At 48.7% G+C, this 25,673-nt stretch overlaps 1 protein-coding gene across 1 annotated transcript; it reads right to left on the bottom strand.

Annotated features, from left to right (window-relative positions):
• On the bottom strand, positions 1-24,205 carry PLPP7 (phospholipid phosphatase 7 (inactive)). The gene is made up of 2 exons (XM_084820818.1): positions 23,422-24,205; positions 1-4,514 (listed from the first exon to the last, which is right to left on the bottom strand). Exons 1-2 carry the CDS (start codon positions 23,864-23,866, stop codon positions 4,150-4,152), a joined length of 810 nt encoding a protein of 269 aa, XP_084676944.1. The 5' UTR covers positions 23,867-24,205; the 3' UTR covers positions 1-4,149.
• Positions 24,206-25,673: the final 1,468 nt, after the last annotated feature.

Here is a 25,673-nt window from a genome sequence, read left to right as displayed (position 1 = left end):
TGCCAGATTCCCTCAGGGGTAATCTGTCAGCGGGGTGTGTGTGCAGGCGCGCGTGTGCTGTCTGTTTATATGTTTGTCTGTAAACTGTTTTTTACATTATGCGTAATATTGTATTTTTAAGGGGTTTGATCTCCATAAGCCACCCAGAGAGCTTTGACTATTGGATGGTATAGAAATATAATAAGTGCAATGAAAATGAAATTAGCTTTCCCAGCAACAATCTATTTTCCCTGTTGTAACGAAAAGTGCTTTCAAGGTGGCTTGGTCTCGAATGGGCAATGAAGACCCAGTAGCGTTATGAAAGACCTGCGCCTAGCGGAGATGAAAACTGCTGCAACTGGTTTGTGAATGTGGATCGACACAGCCCCTGAATTTGTGGACTCTCCTTGGGGGCTTAGCTATGCTGGCCGTCATGAAGAGCGACTGCATTTCAACATTCCCCCCCCCCCCATTGATCTCATGAGTGCCTGGCTATGCTATATGACAGAGGTCAGGAATTAGGTAGGGAGGCAGAAAGAGGCTCATTGATGTGGGAGCTGCTAATCGGGAAACAGCTGCTGCTTCTATTCAAATGTTGTCCCTTGTCCAAGTCTTTAAACGGGAGTCAGTGGTAGGAACTGATTCAAAGGGAAATTATTGGCAAAAATCTGGAAGGAAAATTAATATCGTGGGGAGGGGGTATTAATGGAAGGAGAAATTATTTGGGGGGATCTCAAAGGGAGATGGGGATCCTTTTGTTTTGTTCTGGGGGCAGCAGATGCCACTGAACAAGGAAAAGTGTTCCAACTTGAATCTGTTGATCCTATAACATAGCGTTAGGCGTGCCAAAGCGTGGTGACTGCTTTGGCAGGAGGAGAAATCCCCTTCCACCTTCATTGCGACAGGATTCCTTCACTGTGCTCTGAAAGCTGATGCCTCGCTGATGACTTCCCAAGCAGAGCGATGTTTGCCACGGATAGATTTTCTATTTATTTGCTTCTTGCATCGAGTACCAAACAACAAACAGGCAATAGCTGCCAGCTAAAAAGCCATCTATATCAGGCTCTGCCTGCATTTCCTATGAGGGTTATGAGCCAAATCTTGTGGGTTTTGCCAAAGGATGGATACTGGATTTCGGGGGGCCTATTTTCGCTTGTTACTCCTTGGACAACGGAGTTGCAAATGTGCCAGCAGTGGGACCAGACTTGCCTGTTGCTGTGCTTTTAACAGGAACAGGGTGAGGTTCTGTGTAGCAAGGAGATAAATATTACAGGGGTCCCCAACCGTTTTGTGGACCCCTGGGTACATTTGGGGCTTTGAGAAACTGCTGTGGGCACCACCACAAAATGGCTCCCCGGGAGGATGTGGCTAGTCACATAATGGCTGCCGTGGGGGCCTGGCTACTGTGTGCGCACGGACACTGCTTTGTTGCAGAAACTGTTTGAGCCGGGTTGTGAGCAAATGCTGCGATGAGCGAACGGTGGTGGCGAGGACAGAGCTGTGGGTTCCAAGAGGCCTGTTCTCAGGGCCAGCCCTACCGTTAGGCAGGGTGAGGCAGTTGCCTCAGGTGCTGGGGAGCAGCAGCAAGCAGCAAGCCTCCTGCCTTAGATTCAGTAGAAGACATTGCCTCATCGTTAGTGTTGAAGACAAGATCCATCAGTCCGTCCAGACAGGTTTTGTGCATGGAATGGAAGCGGGCGCCATCTTCGCATCAGGCAGCAAAACGTCTTGGGCCCTGCCTGCTCCAAGCCCCCTAAAGTAGTCCACTCCCCTCAGGTGCAATGGAGGACACGCCTGGAACGGAGTGTGTTTTTCTCTTTGCCTCTGGCAGCAAAATGTCTTGGGCCTGCCATGCACGATTCACTTTACCTTGTGGCAATGAATTCCGTAACTGAATTGTTCGGGTGCTCTCTCTCTTCGACCTGTAATGTGTAAAATGGGGGGACCCACCTCCGCACCCTCCCCGCAGCGTTGTTGGGGAAAATAATGAGAGTGTTTTGTGCAGCGAAAACAGAAGACAACTGATTAAAACTATCCCTGTGACCACATGCTCCCAGCTCAGGTTGTCTACACCTGGGATGGGAGCATTGTCATGGCAACCAGGCCTAGCTGGCTTCTCCTCCAAAGCAGCACCAGCCGCCCTCCCAGGAAAATGTCTGCTCTTCCTTTGCAGCCCTGGTAGAAACTTTTGGACGGCTTCATGGGATTAGACCAGGTCCTGGCTTGGCTTTGGCTCTCTGATTCTCCTGAAGGCGAAGACTTTGTACTGTAGTAGCAATCAATGGCTGCTAGTCCTGATGGCTCTATGCTACCTCAGTATCAGAGGCAGGCTGCCTATATACACCAGTTACTGGGGAACATGGGCAGGAGGGTTATGCTGTTGCACTCCTGTCCTGCTTGTGGGTTTCCTGCGGCCACTGTGTGAACAGAATGCTGGACGAGACGGACCCTTGGTCTGATCCAGAATGGTTCAGCTTATGTTCTCACCTTGGGCCTGCTTTTTGGGGCACGACTTCTGGGCTTGTTGTCTCTAGAACATCTTTGCATCGGCTAGGTCTCAATCCTGCAGGGAGCTTCTGACTGGCTTGATTTCTAATAGCTCCACCCAAGCAACAGGCCTACCTATTGCATCTTCCCTCAGGAGCCCTTTAATTGAACATTAAAGGAACAAACAGGGCCAAAGTTGACATTGCTAAAGTCTGGCTTTGTGCCCAGCTTGCACAAGGGACAATGGCTGCAAATAACCCAAACAAATCCCCCTCCTCATGGCGGTTCACTAGGGCGTGTGTGCGCGCCAGCCGTAACCCAGAGATCGGTACTCTACTTTTAAATCACCCAATATAGCGGGAAGTGAGGCAGACATGATTTCACATACATTTATTTTATCCTGCCCTTCCTCCAAGTTCAAAGCGGCATTCATAGCATCCCACCTCCATTTTATTCTCACAGCAACCCTGTGAGGTAGGTTAGGCTGAGAAATAGTGACAGGGCCAAGGGTCACCCAGTGAGCTTTTGCCTGAGTGAGGATTTTAACCTGGGTGTCTCCAGAGTGGGCCAGTTTGCACGATCAAACAGCCCACCGTCACTTATTGAAGCCTGGCCAATAGTCGTGTCATCGGAACCTGGGGACCGAGGGTTATGGGCGGGTTGTTTAACACTCGCATAACCCATGGTCACCGGGTTTGGACAACACAATAGGCTGCGGTCGGGGCTTGAGTATTCAAAACCCACCCAGCACGTGCCGTCATGGTCTGTTTGGATCGTGCAAACCGGGTCACTCTTTCTTATAGCCCTGTCATCTGTCCCTCCCCTGGTATCCTGCTTGTAGCAGCAGTGGAGGGAGGAAATAGGCAACAAGATGGGAGACGCATCGGCAAAAGATGCTGCAACAGCCTCATCTCCAATATATACATGCCTAGACACAAGATCATCTTCAGCAGCCCTCTTCCGGGTGCCCCTGCCAAATGATGTGAGATGGAAAGGACCAAGAAAAGGGCTTTTTCAGTGGTAGCACCCCGGTTGTAAAATGTCCTTCTCAGAGAGGCTTGCCTGGTGCCTACATTGTGGTCTTTTCAGCACCAGGTGAAGATCTTTTTATTTTCCCAGGCTTTTTAGTCCTTCCTTCAGTTTTGTTTTTAACTACATTGGGCGGTACAGAAATGTAATAAATAAATACATCTCTCACTGCATCAAGGAATTGAAAAGGTATGGTGTACATCTCCCGGTGGCAACCTGACAAGCATATCATTTCCCAGCCTCCATGAAAGCAAATTACTGCACAACCACATGAAACAACCAGGGCTGTGTGTTCCGACAATGTCAATATCTACGCAAAGAAACAGCAACAGAGGACATAATTTTGTTTTCTTTCTGCAGCCAAATGAATTTGCCATCCAACTGGGGAGTCAAGAAAACATGGTCACATACAGCGGTGGATCTTCACTGCTTCTGGATTCTTGAGCACCAGTCAGTTATCAGATGACATTGAACTAATAATGTGACCAGATCTTCATTGTCACAACGGAAACTGGTATTCACTTCCGACACACGGACGATTTGTGTACCATGTTTCATTTTCAAAATCATTTGCTTTTAAAGAGTCTAGTCTTCTGTGTGTAAAAAATAAAATAAATCGGGGGGGGGGAGGGGAGCAGAGTGTGTTGCTGCTATTCACCACATGGAAATCAACATCTGGCAAGTGTTGGAAGACATCCACATGAGCTCTACCAGGCGGAACTGCAAACAGCCAAAGGCAAAGCCGGAGAGGACATCAGTGACGTGGTGCCGTCCAACCATGATCCGGGAAAGTCCCACTAAGAAGGCCCAGAGAATGAGCAAGATCCGGAGTGGGACAGCTAAAACCAGATGGTTGAGGAAGAACTTAGACACCATGGCTGCCCGGCTGGCATGACCGGCGGGAAAAGCGTAGACGTCCATAGTCAGGTAGTCCAGTAGGCCTGGGCTGATGTCGTACGGCCCCCTCCGCTTGGCCATCTTCTGTAAGCCGGCAACAATGATAATGTCGAAGAGCAAGGCTGGAACGGGAGGGACAAAAAGAAGGAAGGTTAAGGGGATGGAACGCGTGAGGCAAAGAACCCATGAAAGCCATAGGCTGATGTGGCAACCATCACATAACAACTGGCCTCCGCTGACGGTATTTATTGTTACATTTATACCCCGTCTTTTTTCCTTCTGGGAAGGAACCGAAAGAGGCTTACAGGTCCTCCTCCTCTCCGTTTAATCCTCACAACAACCTTGTGAGGTAGATTAGGCTGAGGGCTTGTCCACACCAGGTTTTTTTATCCTGCGACTTTACCAGGCCTTCTGCTTCCAGATTCTTTGCGGGATTAAGATCAGCTCCTTCACACACACTTCCTCTTTCCCCTCCCCAGGCAGCTGCATTTATCTGCAAGTTCTATATGTTTCATTATACAGCCACCAGACAGTGCTGCTGTTATAACGCAATTCCCCCTTTACACGGACACGTGGCTTTTAATTACCACATTATCTCAGTTTCAAATAAAACTGTGAAAATGGTCAGAAAGCAGGGAAAGGCGCTGGACATCATGTAAAAGACCTGCAAACTTCCATGAGTGACCAAGCTCAATCCCATGATAAAAGCTCCATGTGGAGAAGCCCTGAGAGTCAATGACTGGTCCAAAGTCACCCAGTGAGCTTCATGGCTGAGGATGATGGGAGCTGTCCAGTCATCTGGAAGATGCCAGGTTGGGGAAGACTGCATTCAACAGTCTTAGGCAAGGAACAAGTCTTTTAGCCTCCGACTCCACATAGCCCCTGCTCTAGCATTCCTAATCAGTTAGAGTGCCCATTTCAGCATCTCACTGGAAAGGAGCTACAACAACAGCATATACAGGGCACCTAGCAGGCCCAGACGTCTCTATCCGCAGGAATGTCAAGAGGGCAGTTGCTTATTTTCCCAGGGACTGATTAGGTTTGTTCAAGAACAGCTGCCCGGATAACCTCTTTGCATTTCCTTTCCCTTGAGTTAGGAAAGGCTCTCCGTAGATAGGAGGAAAAAGAAGGGAGGAAAAGAATATGGCATAGACCTGACATCTGACCTCTCTTGGTAGTTGTGGCCACTGCTGTAAGAACAGACTGACCTCTCTTACACAGGTCTTATCTACCATCTCCTGGTTTCCTTTCCCTCCGATCGGTTTCTTCTATTAGCCACGTTTCTTTCTTCACAGATGCCTTCAGAGCAATGGTAAACGGCAACTTTATTCACTGGTGATTAAGATAAACTGTGCAAGACCTGAGCCACTGGACCTCAGTAATTAATTTTAAACAGCAACCGTATTGAAAGGCATCCAAAGCCATTATAAACCGCAACTATCTTCAGTGGCCATTACAGCAAACGTGGCACCTAGCTCTCTGTAATTAATTTCTAACAGCAGCCATAGTTAAAGCTCTCTAAAACAACAACGCATAGCAACTGTTTTAACTGAAAATTAAGATAAGCTTTGCAAGATCCGAGCCAACAGTCCTTGGTAACTCATTTTTAACAGCACCCATGAACTCACTCTTGGCCAGAAAGAAAAAGCTCTTTTAACTCTATTCCTGAAGTGTGAACTTCAGCAGAGCACCTTACGGTGCAATCCTATGCATGTTTAGGCAGAAAAAAGTCCTACAACTCCCAGCATTTGGGGAGAATGCTGGGAGTTGTAAGACGTGTTTCTGTCTAAACATGCATAGGATTGTACTCTTAGCTGCTCACACCAATTTGTCTTGACTCCCACCTGGACGTCACCACCTAACACGCCAGAGAGAATTCTAAGAGAGCTTTTGCTGTGGTTCCAATGGAGCGAAGGGAGGTGGCCATTAAAACAATCTTTCAAATCTTTTCCATAGGGAAAGCTGTACAGAAGGACATGTTTAAGGAATGCAGTCTTATAGTAAAGAAGGAAATACAGATTGATCCAAAATTAGCCCTGTTATCAATTTTAGTGGCCAAAATGTCCAAATTCCATAAAAGGAAACACTTACTTCTTGTTTGAATAAGTGCGTTTATTAATTGCAAAATGCTGGAAAGATTGTAAAGACCTATTGGTAAAAGTGTGGTATAACAATGTATGGAGAATATTGGCAGAAAAATTGACTGGACAAATCTGGGTGCAAAGAAAAACAATGGAATTAGATATGTTTCCTGAAATCTGGTATGCCTTTATCGACTGTATTAACAAACAGGATGAGAGGGGAAACCTACCAAAAGCTCATGGAGAACTGTGAAAGATATGTTTTAACAATATGATTGAATAGTAAAAGCCCCAATGGGTTTTTATGATTAATTTTCTTAGTTAATTATTGTTGTAGGAGTTATGAAATGTTCCTCTTTTTACTGGAAAATACTCATATATCTACTGTTACATCACATTAAAAATTTAAAAATAAAGAAGCATAAAGACATAAAGGCATGAAAGTTGGCTACTAAGTGGAAATCAACAAATGAACTCTCTCTTATGATATGGAAACAGAAAATTTGGGACTTTGTACTAATGGAGAAACTCACTAAACATCTTCAGGTACAAAGAGGCCAAGTAGAAATTGACACTTTTGAATTTGCTAATACTGGGCTGAATACACGATAGCCTCCTAAGACACACAGAACTCTGTGGCGTCATATATTGGGATGATGAATGATAACATTTTCAGGTCATCTTGCTTGTACCAAATAGAAATCCTTCGGGCGCAATCCTTTTGAGATAGCTGGCAGCCTCTGTGCAGCCACCCTGAATTTTTGGCTAGACAGGTAATTTTGCCTGTCTAGCTGCGGCTTCGGGGGGGAAGGAGGCCAGTACGCGCATAGGAAGCTGTGTAATACAGCTTCCGTGTTCTCCTACCTACCCCACCCCAAGGCCACCCCCTTTTCCCTGTCTCTGTGCTCCATTTCTGAGCGTGGAGACGTAGCTGGTGCAGAGAAAACCACACCGGCTGTGAGGGAAAGGGGGCGGGGTCCGTGGTTTCTGGGAACCGAGGTTGGAGCCCTGGTTCTGACCTCGGATCCCAGAAACCGAAATATCCTATGGCCTTCTGGACAGTTTGAGTGGCCATAGGATTGTGCCCGAAGCGATCAGGAAGAAATGGACTCATATGTGGTGTATTTAAATTTGTCCCTGTTTATTGTTACTTTGAAAAATTCAAAAAAAAAATTTAAAGGCTGTACGGGCACATAATGAAGGGGCTGAGCGTCTATTGTGCGAGCCAAGGAATTTAGTTTCTCCCTCCCCTTCTATAATGTATAGTAGAACTTATCCCGTCCGTCTCAAAGACAATTGCCATCACCCCACACAAGGAGGGAAAGGCAATAGTCATAGCAGGCCCTACTCCCAAGCATGGCTCCCTTTGGCTGCTAACCTGATGTGAAAGAGCACTCGAAATGTTCACAGATCTGTTGGCGTCAGCACGGCCCTCAGAAATAGATACAAGTGGTGCCGTCACTCCGGGAACCGAGGCTCATGTTTCCTCGCAGTCTTATCTGACCTACATATAAACCCAGACTCTGCCTGCATCAACGGCTTGCTCCCCAACGTTCCAGCCATGCGGCCTGCCGCAGGCAGGGCCAGAATGTGTCACTGGGTTACCCCAGGGCTAGACAGGTTTGGGTTGCTCCTTAGACCCCAGGAAGCCATCTTTCCCCCCTGCATCATGAAGAAGGCACATTGAAATAAAGAGAGGTGGGCAAAAGCTGGACTGAAATTTACTGGTAGATGGCTAAGTGTCTTGCAGTGTTCCTGGTTCCCAGTTGTTTAACAATGTTTAAAAATCCTTTGCCATGACTGGTCTTCTGCTAATGGATTCTCTCTCGACCTCCGTGTTCTTCACGCGTAAAATAGGAGTACGAATTGGTTGCCTCTGATGACGCCCACTAGTACAGCACCTACTTTGCATGCCAAAGGCCCCAGGTTCTATCCCTGGCATTTCTAGGTAAGGAAGGGAAAAACTCATGTCTGAAACTCTGGAGAGCCACTGCTGATCAGTGCAGATTTAAAACACACGCCCATAAACACACACGCGCGTGTGCACACACACATACACAGCCTTTCCTGGCCGTGCTGTTCTAGCACTGTGTCAATTCTATTCCTGATCTTGTAATTTGCGCTAACACACTTCGGTAAACGTACCTTAAAAAAAAGAAAAGGTGATTAAAGTCATCATGCAACAGTGACTAAATTTAAAAAAGCGCTTTGGCGCAACTTTAAAAATGGATTAAAAATAAGAAAGTGATGGAAAATATGGCTTGCTCAGGTGAATTGTTTGTTTCCTGCCCACGCTACTGTGGATAGGAAACAGGAATGAACATGCAAAAAATGTGCTATTAGTCACTCATCCCGCCAAGTGCGGAAAGCCATTTGCAATTCCGCGTGCAGTCGACAGTAGAAGAGAGATGGCAGGGAGTAACCGCAAACACCCCATATTTATGTATCAGCGGAGGCTGGTGGCTCCGATGTCAGTGGGGCAGTGAATCCACTCCGGGTTTCGGTCAGAACCAGTCTCTAAAGGAGCTCTCCAAGGTGCCACCAGTCTCCACTGGTGAGGATTCACTCCCGGAGAGGATTCACTGCCCCACTGACATCGGAGGGACCAGCCTCCACTGTTATGTATGTATGCATTTATATGCCCCATCCTTTCCTAATCTGGGCTGTCCAGATGTCTTGGATAACAACTCCCATTAACCTCAGCCAGCACGGCCAATGGCAATGCTAGCTGGGAATGATGTGACTTGTAGCTGAACACATCTGGCAGATACCAGGTTGAGGACAGATGACATACACAAACATACATGCCATAATGGGGGAAAAGGTTGCCACTGAAACAAGAGGTCATATACATGGAAAAATATACTTATTTAGGAGCTGAAGTGTGTATGTGTGTGTGTCTGTGTGTGTGAGGGGGGGGGGAGAGAGAGAGAGAGAAGGAAAAAAGCTGCATCATAAGCTAAATAGAAGGAAAGGTTCTGGGCCGTGGGGTCAAGGAGGAGACTGGGAGAAGTAAAAGATATATTAGACTCCTCTGTCCAAAATGATTAGGGCTAATGAGTAAAATTGCTGGCTGACCAGAGGACTTCCATTCCTCCCGAACACCATGCCCTTGGGAGTGACGGCAATTTGTATCTCGGAACCAATTACTTTCGTGTGGCTTCTTCCCAGATTGCTCCAAAACTCTGCAGCTCTGCAGCTGTGCTGGACAGAAAAAGCCCTTCAGGAGGGTGAACAACCGGAAAGAAACCTTACATTGCAGGCACGCTGATGAACACCCATTTCGAAATTCACAATATCCTGGAATAAGCACCCCTGGACTCTCCTCGACACATTTCCTAGCACATTTAAGGAATAAACTGGAAGATAAAGGGAGTTGAAACAGAATTCCTTGTAAAACATTTGAGTTCTCTGCTGACCTCTCTTTTATCCCTGTATGAATGGATGGATGGATGGAGATATATATAGAAAGCCAGTGTGGTGTAGCGGTTAGGGTGTTGGGCCAGGACTCGGGAGATCCAGGTTCTAGTCCCCAGTCAGCCATGAAGCTCACTAGAAGACTTTGGGCCAGTCGCTGACTCTCAGCCTAACTTACCTCACAGGGCTGTGAGGATAAAATGGAGAGGAGGGGGACCGTGTAAGCCGCCTTGGGTTCCTTGCAAGAGGAAAAAAGGCGGGGTATAAATGCAATAAATAATAAATAAATACATAAATGGTTGCCAACATTTTTGTCCCGAAGCCCTGCTCCTGCGCCCTTAAATGCTGCCTGATAAGCAGAAATTTAGCTGCTGAGGTCATCTCCATATCAGGAAAACCATCACCTGCTTAATTTTCTGCATGGCAGGTTACTGTTAAAAACACAGGAGATCAGCTCAGTAGGGAAAAAAAAGTGGGCAACTCTACCCATAAACAGCAGGGTCTCTGGTACGCAGAGACAGGTGGAGAGAAGTTGCAGAGTTTCCTAGAGATGCACAATGATGTATGAATGACCCACGCTGGCCTGCATTCGATAACACCTCTGATCCTATAAAATAAGCTGTTTAGCGCAGCTCGCTAGAAAGGGTTGAAAATGGAACATTTTAGCACCTCTACAGAGGAGGCAGAAACACAAGAGACTGAGTGTCTTGTTGGATCAGGCCAGGATCCATCTAGCACAGTATTTCTGTCCAAGAGCAGCCAGGCTAATGGCCCAAGGACATTAACGGTGCGATCCTATGTATGCTTATCCTATGTATGTTTAGACAGAAAAGAAGTCCTACAGGTCCCAGCATTCCCCAGCCAGTCATTCTGCCACACTCCACACCCACCTCAGACTTCCCTGTCCCCTCTGCTCTGAGCTTAGCTCCAATTCTCACAGGTGCTGGCTGGGAAATAAATCTTCCCAGCTACAAGGTATTGTTCTCTGTTGTCATGCAAAGTGTTTTGGCGTGGCTTGGTCTGGAATGAGCAATTAAGACCCATTCACTTTGCCAAAGACCTGCTCCTGGTGGAGCTGAGAACTGCTAGAACTGGTTTGTGGATCTGGATCAACACTGCTGCCTGCATTTTGGGACTCTTTGGGAGTGTGGCTGTGGGGACGGTCATGATGAGTGCCTGCACTTCAGAATTTACCACACCACCGCTCTGGGAAAAATACAAGTAGGCCATGAAGGGACTAGCCAGCTCTGACATTTGCCTCCCTCCTCTGGTACTTACAGGTGTATTGTGCCTGAACAGTGAAGCTCTATTTAGCCCTCTCGTCCAACAGTCGTCGATAGAGCTATCCTTCCTAAATTTGTCTCTCTTCTTTTTTTAAAATCTGCATCTTATGGCAATGAACTGCATAATTATATGCTGCGTGAAGGTATGTTGTGTCATGTACAGAAAGGGCTGGACATCCCGCTATTCTTTGGGCCTTATAAATGATACCATAGCTTTATAAGCACCTCTGGAAGAACATTTATGTGGGGCATTTAGGTCTGCCAACCTCTCTCTCTTTCTCTCTCTCTCTCAGCAAAAAGGCTCCTTTAGGCCTGTTCCTCCTGCATTTTTTTAAAACCCCAATTCTTCAGCTGCCTTCAAGAAACACCCTGGATTTTCTCTCTTCCTTCTACCTTTCTTTCCCCAGCTCATGTTTCTGTCAAGTTATATTAGCGCCAAGCAGCCGCATACACACAGATTCCCCCTCAGAAGGTGGCTTCTCCTGGCAGCTGCAAAAGCACTCTCGCTGGAGAAGACCCTTCCCAGTCCTTCCATCCGCTGCAGGGGTACCTTGCCGACAGTTCCCAGACAGGAGATGCTTTTGAGCACTGAAGCCAGAGCTCTGCTGAATCACAGGAAGTCATTTTCTACCCTCCCTTCTGGACCCAGCTGGAGTCTGGCTGTTCGGACCTGCTCAGTTCTGCCTGGAAGGGCTGCAATGAAGATGACTTGCATTTCACACCAGGGAGAAAATAAGCAGGATGGGTCGGAGGCCAAGGAAAGAAGAACGGGGCGCCATCCGGTGATCATCCCTCATGGGGCTGGTTCCAGGTATGAGCTGGGGGGCCATGTGTCCTCTTTTACAGTCCTCTGTTTGAAGGGCTGCCAGAGGTCTGTCCTCTATTTGAAAGGCTGTCCAGTCCAGGTCTGGTTTAAAAATAATAATTTAAAAAAATCTCAAGGAAGAGCTAAAGGGCCTTGAAGTTGCCCATCAACAGCACCTGGACAACAGATAGAGCAGGCAGGCACATGGGTTATCTGGCCACGTAGTCTTCCACACTATGGTGAACTGTACTGTATTTTTTAAAATTATAATAATTACCCCTAAATTTGCATCAAAGCATATAAATTAGCATAAGTACATTTGCGTGAGCAGCCCACCAGTTTAATAACCCATAATGCCCCAGCGTAATGACAAAAGCCACCTATTCCGTTAACCCAGGGGTGGCCCTCCAGATGTTTTGGCCAACAACTCCCATCAGCCCTAGCCAGCACAGCCAAGGGTGAGGAATGATGGGAAGTGCCAGCTGAAACATCTGGGGGCCTACCAGTCGCCCATCCCTGGTTTAACTCATGCCCCGTTGCAACCAGGGTTAAGTACAAGTAAAGCCACTTCCTCAGTTTTGCCCCTTCCTCTTCCTCCCCTCTCCCGTTTTAGTCTTCCCCACTGGTGAAATTTAGATTGTAAGCTCCTTGGGACAGAACCTTGAGGAGGATGTGCAGGAGAGTGCTACTGCATTCTTGTCCTGCTTATGGAAACAGCAAGGCAAAGGGGGAGAGAAAGAGCAAGACCAGAGGCTAGGAAGGGGAGAAACAGTGAGATAAAGGTGGGGAAAGAAATGGCAAACACTGGGAAGAAGGGGGGAAACAGCAAGGCAAAGGGGGAGAGAAAGAACAAGACCAGAGGCTAGGAAGGGGAGAAACAGTGAGATAAAGAGCTTGTGGAATGATGAGGCCAGAGGCTAGGAGGGAGGGTGAAACAGCAAGGCAAAGGGGGAGAGGAGAGAGAAAGAGCAAGGCTAGAGGCTAGAAAGGGAAAGAAAGAAGACTGGCCTAATTTTCCCCAAGGATTTTGTTTATACAGGTTTTTAAGGGAGCAGGGAGCTTCATGGGCACTGCTGCAGGTCCCCACGGGCACCACATTGGGGACCCCTGAGATAGGCTTTTGGTCTGATTCAGCAGGGCTCTACTTATGTTCTCATGTTAATCTTTAAAATATAATCCACACTGATGGTAAATGGTGTGTGCGTGTGTGTGTATAATTGGCTACAGCAAGGCTACGCTTACATCGGGTATCCAATTACAGAACAGAACACAGAGATTCCCCTCTCCCTACATGTGGTTTGAACATTTGCCAAAAAAGGAAGAAAGAAACACAAGCTGCAGCATTTGAAGCCTTAATAGCTATCCCCTGCAAGAGCTCTAGCTTCAGCTGACTGAAAGGAATGCTTGCTAGCTATTGGCTTAGCTTCTGAGTTGTTATGGAATGTTTGCAAACATTCTCCCTGCTCAAAGGTATTTTATACCTAGGAACAACAGGGGACTGAAGGAGCTGTAGATTGGGAAGGGGTTCAGAGAAGGAAGAAAGTAGCACTATTACAAGTCAGCTGCTGGAATGTGCTGCTTGAACAGTGTCTCTGTGTAGGAGTCGTACCTCAATGACACGTGTGAATACTGCAATCGTGAGAGATGGTGGTGCATGAATAGTGTGAATAAGGCGTGCGTGACAGTGAATGGAAGAATAGACATAGAGAAGGAATTCCATTCTTTTAAAAAACAAATCAAATTTTTTTATAATTGAATTTGAATTGAAATCATAATTGAATTTTTACAGGTCTCCACTTATTATTAATAACAATACAATGGTAGCAGCAACTATGGCAGTAAAAATAGCTTAAAACAAACCTACATACAAAGACGACTGTAGTCAGATGCAGTTTGCTCTTTGACAGCGTCTTGACTACATCTGATGAGACAGGAATGAGAAAGAGAGAGAGAAAGGAACCTGTATAAGCTCCTCTGAGGAAAACAGAAATTATGGGGATTTGCGGCGTGATATTTGATGGAGATGGATACTCTCACTTGCATCCTGAGGCTAGGAAAGTAGGAAGGAATATACCAAGAGAAGGAGATGGCACACCCGTCTCTCTCTGGCCTACACAACGTTTGTAGTTTATCCCGCTTCACTGCACACCTGCCAAGATCACAGCAGGTCAAGTAAGCTCCGGGACGCGGGGGGAGAAGCCTTCACTCACCTGCTTGCATTTCTATATATACCTAACAATTAGGAACATAGGAAGCTGCCTTAGAGCAAGTCAGTCCACTCCGGTCAGTATTGCCCACACTACGCATCTTTGGCCAGTCGAGCCCCGCAGTAAGTATTTGCAGAATATCTGTATTCAAGAAACCCTGACATCATCCTGCAGAAAAAACACCAAGAAGAAGAATCTATGTTTCCACCATATAGGCAGGGCTGTGTGTAATAATCATTGGGTGTAATAATCATCCTTAAATCCTTAACTGGATTCTCAATACTTTTAAACTCAATGAGGGTGCAATCCTATGCACGTTTAGAAGAAAAAAGTCCTGCAATTTCCAGCATGCCCCAGGTAGCCACATTACTGCAATGCACTTTTATTATTTATAAGCATTATTGCATTTTTATGTATAGTACCCTAAGTTCCAATGAAGTGTGTGTGTGTGTGTGTGTTGTATTGAGGGAAATGAGAATGGGAAACGCCATTCCACCACCCCTGCTGAAGATCATCACCCCCGTGAACCCATGGATCACTCCCATAGAGGAACCAGGCACCCTTAGGTGCCTCTTCCAAGGGAGACTCAGATAATGGCAACAAGGGAAAGGGGCTTCTCGGTGGCGGCCCCCCAATTGTGGAACAAAGTTCTCAGTGAGGCCTGCCTGGTGCCAACACTGTTAACTTTTCGGTGCCAGGTTAAGACCTTCCTCTACTCTGAGGCATTTGGCAGCATATGATAACAGTTAAATCAGGTCCTGGATTTTTCTTATTGTTTTTTAATTATTATTTTATTTTTAAAAAGTTTTTATTAGTTTTCCAAAAGAAAATAAAACAAACCAACCGAAAGAGAAACCAAAAACCAAAAATAAGTAAAAAGAAACATATTGGATTTAAATCTAATTATTGACAGGGGGTAGTACATTTAACATATATGTATCTTTTTTCCCCTTTACCTTACAAACTGAGATATAGGTGGAATCCATATGTTGCTTGGAGGTTTCCTTTATCATTCTTCACCACAACAAATTATACTTAGTCTCTTTTCCATAGTCTGAGGTCGGGCTTTGACAAATACAGCTGTGTATGTCCCTGATTAGTATATAAAATAAAATCTTGCCATAATTTATAGAAGTTGGATGTTTTGCCTTTGGCTAGTTTCAGTTTCATTGTTGAATATTTTATTGTTGTTTTAAAAATTGCTTAGATATATGTGTGTGTGCTGTCTGTTTATATGTTTGCACGTAAACGGTTTTTATACTATGTATAATATTGTCTTTTTAAGGTTTTTAATCTTTATAAACCGCCCAGAAAGCTTTAGCTGTTGGGCGGTATAGAAATGTAATAAAAGAACCACCACCAGCCATTCCAGCAGGCTGGACTGCGAGAGAAAAGGGAGAGCAAGCCCATTCCACCAGCCCTGCTGAAAGACTTAATGTTTCCCCTCTTCCTTCCCCATTCTTTTTTTCTTGTGTGTCGTGTCTTTTTAGATTGTAAGCCTACAGGCAGGAACTGTCTTATTCCACAAATTATATCTAAGTTGCTCTGGGAGCATTTTTGGCTGGGGAACAGGATAAATAAGTAAATGATAAACAATAAATACTTAAAATTGTTCATTAAGATTAGAAATGCCCATCAGATGATGGATCTGTCTGGAAATGCAGACACATAAGTTGCTCGTATGTGTATACCCACATTTATTCCTGACGGTTCATTTCCAGATCTCTCTCTTTGCCCCTTTCTTGATGTGTGTTGGCTTCTAGGCATGTAAATAGTTCTGAGGTCAGGGCTGCAATTTGTGCACAGTTGCTGATGTCATAAAGGCACAGATGGCTTCTGAAAACAGGGGTAAGAGGTGTTATTCCCTTACGAAGCTCCTACGGGGAACAGAAAGATATATTTGGGAGGAGGTCTCTCTCTCTGGAGAATGTCAGAGGTATTCTCCAAGCCCAACTTGGTTAGGGTAGTCATTTACCCCAGGGGTCCCCAACCTCTTCCTCCTCCTCCTTATGGATAAACAGGCACATTAATTTTGAGAGAGTGTTGTGGGCCCTCTCACAAAATGGCTGCATGGCAGGGGCTTGCTCATTCATGGAATGGCTGACATGGTGGGCCTGGCCGGTCACAGAACACTCATTTCCCAGAAGACTAAAAGAAAAGTAACTTGCTCAAGAACCTAAGTCAAAGGCAGAGGTGGAGTGAGCTCCAAAACCCTTTGCTTTTCAGCATGCCAGGCTCCCAGTTTTTGAGTGTTTTTTTTTAAGTGTAATTAAAAAGATATCTTAAGAAATAAACTAAGAATCAAAGGGGCAAGGAACCTGGCGGGCACCGACAAAGGTTTCTATGGACCGACAGGTGCCTACAGGCACCAGATGGAAGACCCCAAAGATACATGAACACAGATGCCTTACAACAGTCCTTTAAGATAGGTCAGTATTATCACCCCCATATTAAAGATAAGGGGACTGCGAGAGAGAGCAAGAGCGGGGGGGTGGGGATTGACAAAGGCCACTGAGTGAGCTTACAACTGATGGGACTTCCTCGCTCTTGCTCTTAAAATAATCATTATACTATGCTGGTGACAGAGACTGGGCTCACAGACAGTCTCCTAGAACAGAGGCCAGAGAGAGAGAGAGCGCTCCAATGTTTGGCAGTTTCCTTATTCTGCCCTTTTTCAATAGCCTGGCTGCAAGGCCTGAGGAACAGCTGAGCCAACCGCTGGCTCTCAGCCCAGTGACTGCATCAGAACTTTTTTGCCGGGTGTATCAAAATCCGAACGGGGACAAACCAGGTGAAAGGAGATCTGGATTTCCTTTCCCACAGCTACAGTGTCCCATCCAAATTCAGTCAAAGGCATAATACAGCACGCAACTGCATCTCCAAAAATCTAGTCATGTCCATGCTGAGATCCTGGAAATTCAACACCCGATAGGCCTGGCCCTGTGGTAGGGCTGGCGTCATGGGTAGGCCTGGTTGGCCACCTGCCCAGGGCCCACCCTGCAGCAGGGGCCCACTGACCAGAGCCCCCTGGAGTTGCTCCTCCTCTTCACCATTGCAACCTGCTTGTTCCCCTGCCTCTCGCTCTGGCCCAGGCAACAGTGACTCCCCGACACCATGTCCTAGGAGGCCTTCCACTGCTCCAGTGAGCTTTCCTGCCATCTCCTTGCAATGCCCACAGGCATGTTAAGCGTATGCAAAATCTTTTGAACGACAAGAATTACGACAAGCCTGTGGCCCTCCCAAAGTTGTTGGATTACAACTCCCATCAACCCCAGTCAGCATGGTGATGGGAGTTGTGCTCCAACATCATCTGGAGGACCATAGCTCCCCCACCCCTGCTTTACAAGAACCCTCTAAGGTTGACGCCGTATCGCAAAGGGGAGGTTGCGGGTTAGAGAAAAGTAGCTCACCTCAAGCCGACTCATGAGTCTGTGACAGAGGCATTATCTGAATGGCAACTTCGTAATTCAAAGCTCAGTTCCATAACTGCTATCTTACACGCAGTACACCCTCAGCCTGTTGCCTCAGGATTATTTACCTTCTTGTAAAAACGCTCCAGTGCATTTTATCAATGTATTATAAATATCTGGGCTGGTATTGTAAAGGATGCACCGGACACACTGCGTACAGCGACATACAAATGGAAGCCCAAATGCTCTGCTCTCTCTATGGCAGGCATGGGCAAGTTGTGGCCCTCCAGATGTTTTAGCCTACAATTCCCACCAACCCTAGCTGGCATAGCCAATGTTCATTAACAATTAACATTAACAAGTACCAAAGCAGTCTACTTCTGTTGTCTTTATGAAAGATTTTACATTATGTTTTATGATACTGCATTTTAGAGTTTATAATTTTTGTGACCTGCTCGTTTCTTTGGGTGGCAAAGAAATGCAATACATAAATCCATTGCTTTTAAAGAAATGAATGAATGCATGAAGAAGACTAGTGCAGGAAACTGCATACAGGAAGCCTGACCTGACTTAGAACCCAGGACTGAAAGGACAGGGCTGAACTCCCAGGTTTTTACATTCACACTGAGGGAGACAGTATCGGCTGATCACTGTGCTGTACTTCTTTGAAATAACGCGTCCATTCAATCGTTCATGAATAGGGCCCCATCGGGCTCTCAGCCCCTTCATGTTTGCCTCCCCCTGGCCGTACACGCGGTGTTAACAGATCAGCCCACAAAGCAATAGGCACAACCGATACATCTTTCCCCTGCAATGCAAGTTCAGATCAGGTCAGGGATTCCTGCTGCCGTCAGGTGCAGCTGCCCCTTCAGTAGATCAGGTTGCAGCACAGGTCATTTCGTCCTGTATCGCCAAGACAACAGGCAAGCGCCAAAGGACCAGAACAGCCCCCTTCCCCTGTATACATGACGAAGCAGAGATTTCTGGATTTCAAAACCGAGGGCCAGTTCCAACGCAACGTTTTGGACTCATGGGATGGCATCTGAAGCAAACTTGTTAGGCTGTAGTCACAAGAGCAAGGCACAAGAATATTTTGGTGCCAGGAAGGGGTCTATTTCGCTCTGTAAAAACTCCACCCAGGCATCTGATGAGAGGCCTAGCACCAGTCGCTAGGCCTCCCAGCACATGTTGTCCTAGGTGTGGTGAGGAGTCAGCGATGTGACAAACCACGCACTGTGAGAAGGGCATAGCGCAGCGTCACAATGTCTCCAGGATGAACCGCACACCGTGCGAAAGGCCTTTGGACATGCAAGGTGCGGCCTAGCGCAGCACTGTAACGTCTCCAGGATGAACAGTGCATCATGACAGGGGCCCTTGGACATGCAAGCTGCAACCTAGCGCAGCATCACAATGTCCCCAGGATGTGCTATGCCTCGTAGGCCTCTGCAGCCTCCTGTGTTACGATACGTTCGAGGCTGCCACGCTGGAAACGTCTGGGCCATTTCCGTAACCTGCCAGAATACATTTAACCTGCGTTAACTCTCTGACGACTTAAACCTGAAAGCCAGCAAAAATGAATATTTACAATTTATGTACACATTTAGGCCATTGCACGAAACAGAAGGCCCTTATAAGAAATTACCACTGGAACAGTGTTTCTCTGTGTTTTGTAAAACTGTCACTGAGGACATTGTCCATTACATTACCCAATGTCCACCTCATAAGAGTCAACGCGAAAAATATTTGCCACCGTTCAGGCTCAGGAAGAATTTTGCTACACCTAGTGCATTTGTATGTTTTCGATAATGAAAATTATGTTTCCATGTGTGTTTTCTTATTTGCGGCGGTGGCCAGGGGGAACTGAAAACTGCATTTGGCGCTCAACTCTTCATGTCCCTTCTGTTTTTGTTATGGCTTATAACTGAACAATAAAACCGCTCCTACTACATGTTTCTCCCACTCCTACTTACTTCTAAAGCACTCTGGGCATTATGCATGGTTCTTCCCTTGTATCTCCACAACAACCCTGTGAGGTACGTTAGGATGAGATATGCTGACTGGCCCAAAGTTATCCAGCAAGGTTTGGAGCTGAATAGGGATTTGAACACACGTCTCCCCATCCTAGTTCAGCACTCTGACGACAACTCCACACTGGATAGGTTTTACATTGCCTCTGCAAGGTTGAGACTTCAGCAAGTCAGCGGTGGCATGGGGGGACGGGACATCTAAACAGGGAGACGCACCAAGAACACCTCTCCTTACAACCTTGCTGTCTAAAGTGGACGCAGAGGTGTGCACCCCCCGGGAGGTTCCCCGAAATGGAAAGCGAAGCTCGGGCTGAAAGAAGTTTCATCCAAACACCTCTGGATTATAACCAGACAAAAGGGAGGAAGCAGACTCAAAATTACCTTGGGCATAACCTTAAATCTTCACTGAGAAATCACTACCATTATTATGCTGAGAAAGAAGATGATAATCATCATCGGTTTACACGGTTATACTGAGACAACAACCCCTGAACATAATTCAGCATTTGTGTTGTTTACATGTTTAGCTCAGATAGAGACATGATAAGAGGTGCACACAGTTATGCACGCCTGGTGTGGAGAATGTGGATGGAGAGATATTTTTCTCCCTCTCTCATCATACTAGAACCCAGCGGGGTCCTCCCATGAAGCTGACTGGTGGGAGATTCAGGACAGATCAAAGGAAGGACTTCTTCACACAGGGCATCGTTCAATTATGGAATTCGCTGCCACAGGATGTAGTGATGGCCACCAATTTGGATGGCTTTAAAGGGAGTTAGAGAAATACCTGGAGGAGGAGGCTATCAATGGCTACTAGTCCTGATGGCTATGTGCTACCTCCAGTACCAGAGGCAGTGAGCCTATGCACACCAGTTGCTGGTAAACAGGGGCGGGAGGGTGCTGTTGCGCTCAGGTCCTGCTTGTGGGTGTCCCGTGGGCAGCTGGTCGGCCACTGTGTGAACAGAATGCTGGACAAGACTGGCCCTTGGTCTGATCCAGCATGGCTCGTCTTATGTTTCCTGTGTTTCACACCCTAAGATTCAGGGGGCGGAGCCTGGGGGATAAGGGGCAGTGCCTGACAGACTGGGGTGGAGCCTAGTGGCTTATAGGTAGAGCATGATACACATGGGGTGAGGCAAACAGCAAAAGCATAAATCAAGGCGAGAAGAATCTAGCCTGCTCCTCCTCCTTTGATTTTGGTTGCCCCCATGAGATTTAAGTATTTTTCCCCTGAGACCCCAAGAAGAGGCCGAAACGCTGAGACCTCAGGTCAAATACCGAGACTTGGCAACTCTAGTTGAAAGTAGCCAGCGCACTACCACCACCATCCCTTGAGTCCAGAATCGCGTGAAGAGTTCTTTCCTACCAAGATAAGTGGTCGTGTGAACATTCACAGGGCTTTTTGTGCGTGATGCATACAATTCATACGTCCATAGAAAAGCCGCTGGAATGATGCCAGGGATTTAGCCAGTGGTGTGGCAGAAACATCTTAGAATTGCTTTGTTTGCTTGGGGCAGGGGTGCACAACCTTTTTGGCCCCATGGGCCATTCCTGAACACATGCACACACTACTGAGTTGGGGAGGGAGGCTGCTTCAGTGGACATTAGGGAGGTGGACACTAAAACCTCCTCCACCTCCTCCAGCAACCCCAACAAGCACCACCATTATTGTCAGCGCAGGGTGGGATTTGGTATCGTATCTCCTTTGGAAGGGCATTCCAAAGTCAGGGTGCCATCACAGAAAAGGCTCTCTCCTTTGTAAATGCATAGTGCACATCTCCCACTTATGGTATTCGGAGACGGGCCTCCTCTGAAGATCTCAGTGCATGGGCAGGATAGTATGAGAAGAGGTGGTCCTTCAGGTATTTGGGCCCCAAGCCCCAAGCCATTCAGAGCTTTAAAGGTGATAACCAGCACCTTGTATTGGGCTCTGTACTAAATAGGAAGCCAGTGTAATTCCTTAAGAATTGGCGTATTATAACTCCACCGCAGTGAACCCGTCAGAATTCCACCCACTGAATTCAGCAGAAGTTGAAGCTTCCAAACTATCTGAAAGGGCAGCCCCATGTATAACACATTACAGCAATCCAGACTGGATGGCACCAGAGCATGAAACACTGTGGCGAGACGATCCTTATCCAAGAAAGGCCACAGCGGTGAGCCAGCTGAAGTGGGTAAAATGTACTCCAAGCCACTGAGGTCACTTTGGTCTCTAGTCACAAAATTAGATCAAGAACCACGCCCAAGCTGCCCTGGAAGTGTGAAGACCGATAAAAAAAATTAAGTGGACCAGGAGCAGACCAAACCCACAACTTTTGCCTTGAAACCACTTCTGCCACACTTAAAATGCGACACTGGTCTTTTCTCAAAGTGTTCTAGCCTCCTGTTGTCGATGAAGGATGTTCAAGGAAGCAAAGACAGTGAAGAGGAAGCAAGGCCAGTGTCAGGGTGGAAACTGAGCCGACAGGGCCCCAGAGCAGTTCTGATTCTGAGGAGGAACAGCAATCCGTGGGAGAGGAGCTCGCTCATCTCTCACAGGCACAGCAGCTGGCAGAGATTCCTCCTGCCGGCATTCCTGGGAGAGATAGTGACCCTGGCAGCGAGAGAGCACTGGAGGGGGGCTTGCTGGACGCTCGGCGCAGACACAGGGAGCGGCGACAGATGGAGGGCGCAGAAAGGAGGCGTAGCGCTCGTTTGGCGCGCAAGCAACGGTCGCGTCCCGAGGACCCAAGGGAAAGAGGGAGGATCTCTCCCTAGCCCCTAAGTTCAGGGCCTCCCCGTGATTCTCCTGCAAAAGGGGACCAACTGCCTAACCTGGGGTATAGGCCACTCTGCTATCTTTCCCCAGTGCTGTTCCTTGCTTAGTTGCTGGTGATTAGCATCTGAAAGAGTCATTAAGTTGTAAAAGGAATAAAGCCTTGAAAAGAATCCTTTCGTCTGTGTCTTGAGTTGGCTATTGGAGTGGACTGTAAGAGGCAGCTAGGGCGCTCCTGGCAGCCAGCGTCAAGAGTAGGCTTGGTTGGGCACCTGCCAAGGGCCCATGCCGCAGCAGGGGACCACTTACAAGAGCCCCCAGGAGTTCCTGCTCCTCCTCTTCCCCACTGCAACCAGCTTGTTCACCCGCTTCTTGCTTTGGCCCTGACAACGGAGGTGGCGAGGAGGAGGAGCGGGAGATGCCGCGGCCTCCTTGCTCACTGGCTCTCTGCCTGTCAAGCCAGCCAGGGTAGCAACGGTGAGAAAGACGAGGAGGACCAATAGGAGCCGGAGACAATGGGGATGAGAAGGTGGGAAGGGCCCCGTTGAGGGCGTCTTGCTCAAGGCCCGCCAAAACCGGTGCTCGAAGCGCAGGCACTCATCGTGACAGCTCCCAAGGAAAGTCCAAAATTACAGGCAGCCGCGGTTTTCCATACCGACAAGCCAGCCCTAGCAGCTTTCGTCTCCACCAGGAGCAGGCCTTCTGTCAAGCGAACGGGTCAACCGCCCCTTCCAAACCGAGCCCCCGCCTCCCCCCCCCCCCGAAATATACTTCGCATTACAACAGGGCACGACAGACAGATCGTGGCTGGGAAAACCCACTGCCCCCCTGATACGGGGAGGGGGGCCGCTCAGCTCCGAGGGCACAGGGGAGCCGGGGGTGGCGGCTGACGCCAGCGTCCCGGCTCGCGAAAAAGCGCCGGGGCCCCGTCCCCGCGCGCCCTGCCTCGGCGGCGCCGCCGGCGGGCGGCGAGCGGGCCGGCCACGCCACGGGGCCCCCGGACGGGCCTCGGAGGGGGCGGCGACGCCCGCCGCAGCTACTCACCCAGCAGCAGGTTCAAGAGGACCTCCTGGCCGGCCAAGGTGCTGCTCCTGGCCAGGCAGAGGAGCGTGCCCGCGAGCCAGGGCACGCCGTGCCCGGTGATCCCGACCAGGCTGACCATGGAGCGGGCGTTGCCCCAGGGCGAGGCGCTGCCGGCGCAGACGGCCAGCCGCTTGGAGAGCGAGATGTCGATGGCCAGCAGCGCGCTGCAGGCGATGCCCCCGAAGGACGGGTTCAGCTGCATGCAGTCCTCGTCGGGCAGCTGCTGCGACTGCGGCCGCTCGCGGGGGCCCTCGCCCGGCGCCGGCCCGCCCTGGCCGCTCTGCCGCCGGCCCGGCCCGCGGGGCTCCTGCGCCCCCTTCCAGGGCTGGCTCAGCGAGAGGAACTCGGCGCGGCGCAGGACGTCGCCCCTGTCGCGGGCCCGGGCGCGGCTCTGCGCCGCCGCCATGCCGGCGCGCCCTCCGCGAGGCGGCCCGCTCCCGGGCAGGCCCGCCGCCGCCCGCCGCCCGGGCCCTGGGCAGCCCGGCCCGCCTCCCCCCGGACGCAGCAGCCCGGCCGAGGGCCGAGGGGCGCCGCTGCTGCACACCGCGGCCGTGCGCCGGGCTGCGCGCTGCCGCGGCCCGCCGGGCTCGGAGCGGCCGGGGCGGGGGCGGGGGCTCGGGCGGCGGGCAGCGCCAGGACCGCCCCGGCGGCCCCTCCGGCGCCCGGCCCCGGCCGACGCCGCCGACGGGCAGGCCCGGGGGAGGGCCGTTCGCCCCGCCGAAGGCGCGGGCGCGTCGGGACGGGTCTGCTTACATCTTCCAGCTGCGGGGGCCGAGGCGCCTCGGGGGAGGGGGGCCGGGGCCCCGGAGGGGCAGCTGCGGCCGTCTGTCGCGGCCGAGCTAGGGCAGCGTCTGGAAGGCGAGCGCGGAGATTGGCGCGCCAGCCTCCGTGGACGCCGGCTGGGGTAAAATCCGAGATAAGCCCTGCGTGGAGACGGCTCGTGGAAATGGATGGGGTGAACTTCGTCGTGACGGCCTTAAGTCCCATTCGTTTGTAATGGGCCGCTCGAACTAGGACTGAGGCAGGAGTTTACCCGTGGAGTGTGAGCCTCGAGTCACTCTCCGATCAAGAGATTCAGTCACTCTCTTTCTAGTTCACTCTATTTGTAGTGGGTCGACTCTAACTAGGACTTACACTGGAGTTTACCCATGGAGTGTGAGCCTCGAATCACTCTCCGATCAAGAGATTCGGGGCACAATCCTATGCATGCATAGGATTGCGCCCTCACTCACTATATTTCTCTTTCACTCTATTTATAATGGGTCTACTCTAACTAGGACTTAGGTAGGATTTTACCCATGGAGTGTAAACCTCGAATCACTCTCTGATCAAGTCACTCACTCAATTTCTATTTCACTCTATTACTAATGGGTCGACTCTAATTTGGACTTACACTGGATTTTACCCATGGAGTGTAAACCTCGAATCACTCTCTAATCAAGAGATTCACTCTATTTCATAGAATCATAGAACAGTAAGGTTGGAAGGGGCCTGTAAGACCATGGAGTCCGGCTCAATGCAGGAAGCTATTTCTTGTGGTCAGAATATGGACAAAGGTTGGTGTTTGTTTTTCCCCCTACATACATTAATCAGCTCGCCATTTATTGATTAATTTGATTTGTAGCCCCCCCCCCCCCTTCCACCAGGAAAATGGCAGCCAACAATCACAGGAACTAAAAATATTAAAATAAACACTTGGGTAAAACAAGAATGAAACAAATACTTTAAAAACACAGTTAAACCCCCCAGAAAAATAACAATAAAAACAGCACCCAACCCAACAGATTATTGCAACGATGTCTGTGTCATCACCCAGCAACTGTTTAGGTAATCATCACTCTGTAGTTTTTGCATTTCATTTCCCTCTGACAACACAGTTTACATCTCCACCCACACTCCCAGCATTGCATGTGGATATAAATCTGCCAATTTGAGGTTCACACTTCAGGTATCTGATGAAGCAGAGAGCATCCATTAAAGCCTATGCCAAAACAAATTTGTTAGTCTTTGGGGTGCCACAAGACTCTTTGTCGTTTTTACCATTGTTTGCTATTGGTTTCAGCACTGCCCATGTTGGGGAGATGGAGGTATACAGGGGTAAATTGCCACTTAAAACAACAACAACACCTAGAGGGCCGGATCAGGGCCCCAGGCATGCTGGATTCGACCCGTGGACCTGAAGTTCATCAACACCCCTGTTATATGCTAGGCTT

Source organism: Heloderma suspectum, chromosome 14, assembly GCF_057233095.1.
Source record: "Heloderma suspectum isolate Gila_16-S chromosome 14, 16-S_ref, whole genome shotgun sequence".
NCBI lineage: Eukaryota > Metazoa > Chordata > Lepidosauria > Squamata > Helodermatidae > Heloderma > Heloderma suspectum.
The sequence above is the reverse complement of the archived record's forward strand: the minus strand, read 5'-3'. Positions and strand labels throughout refer to the sequence as shown.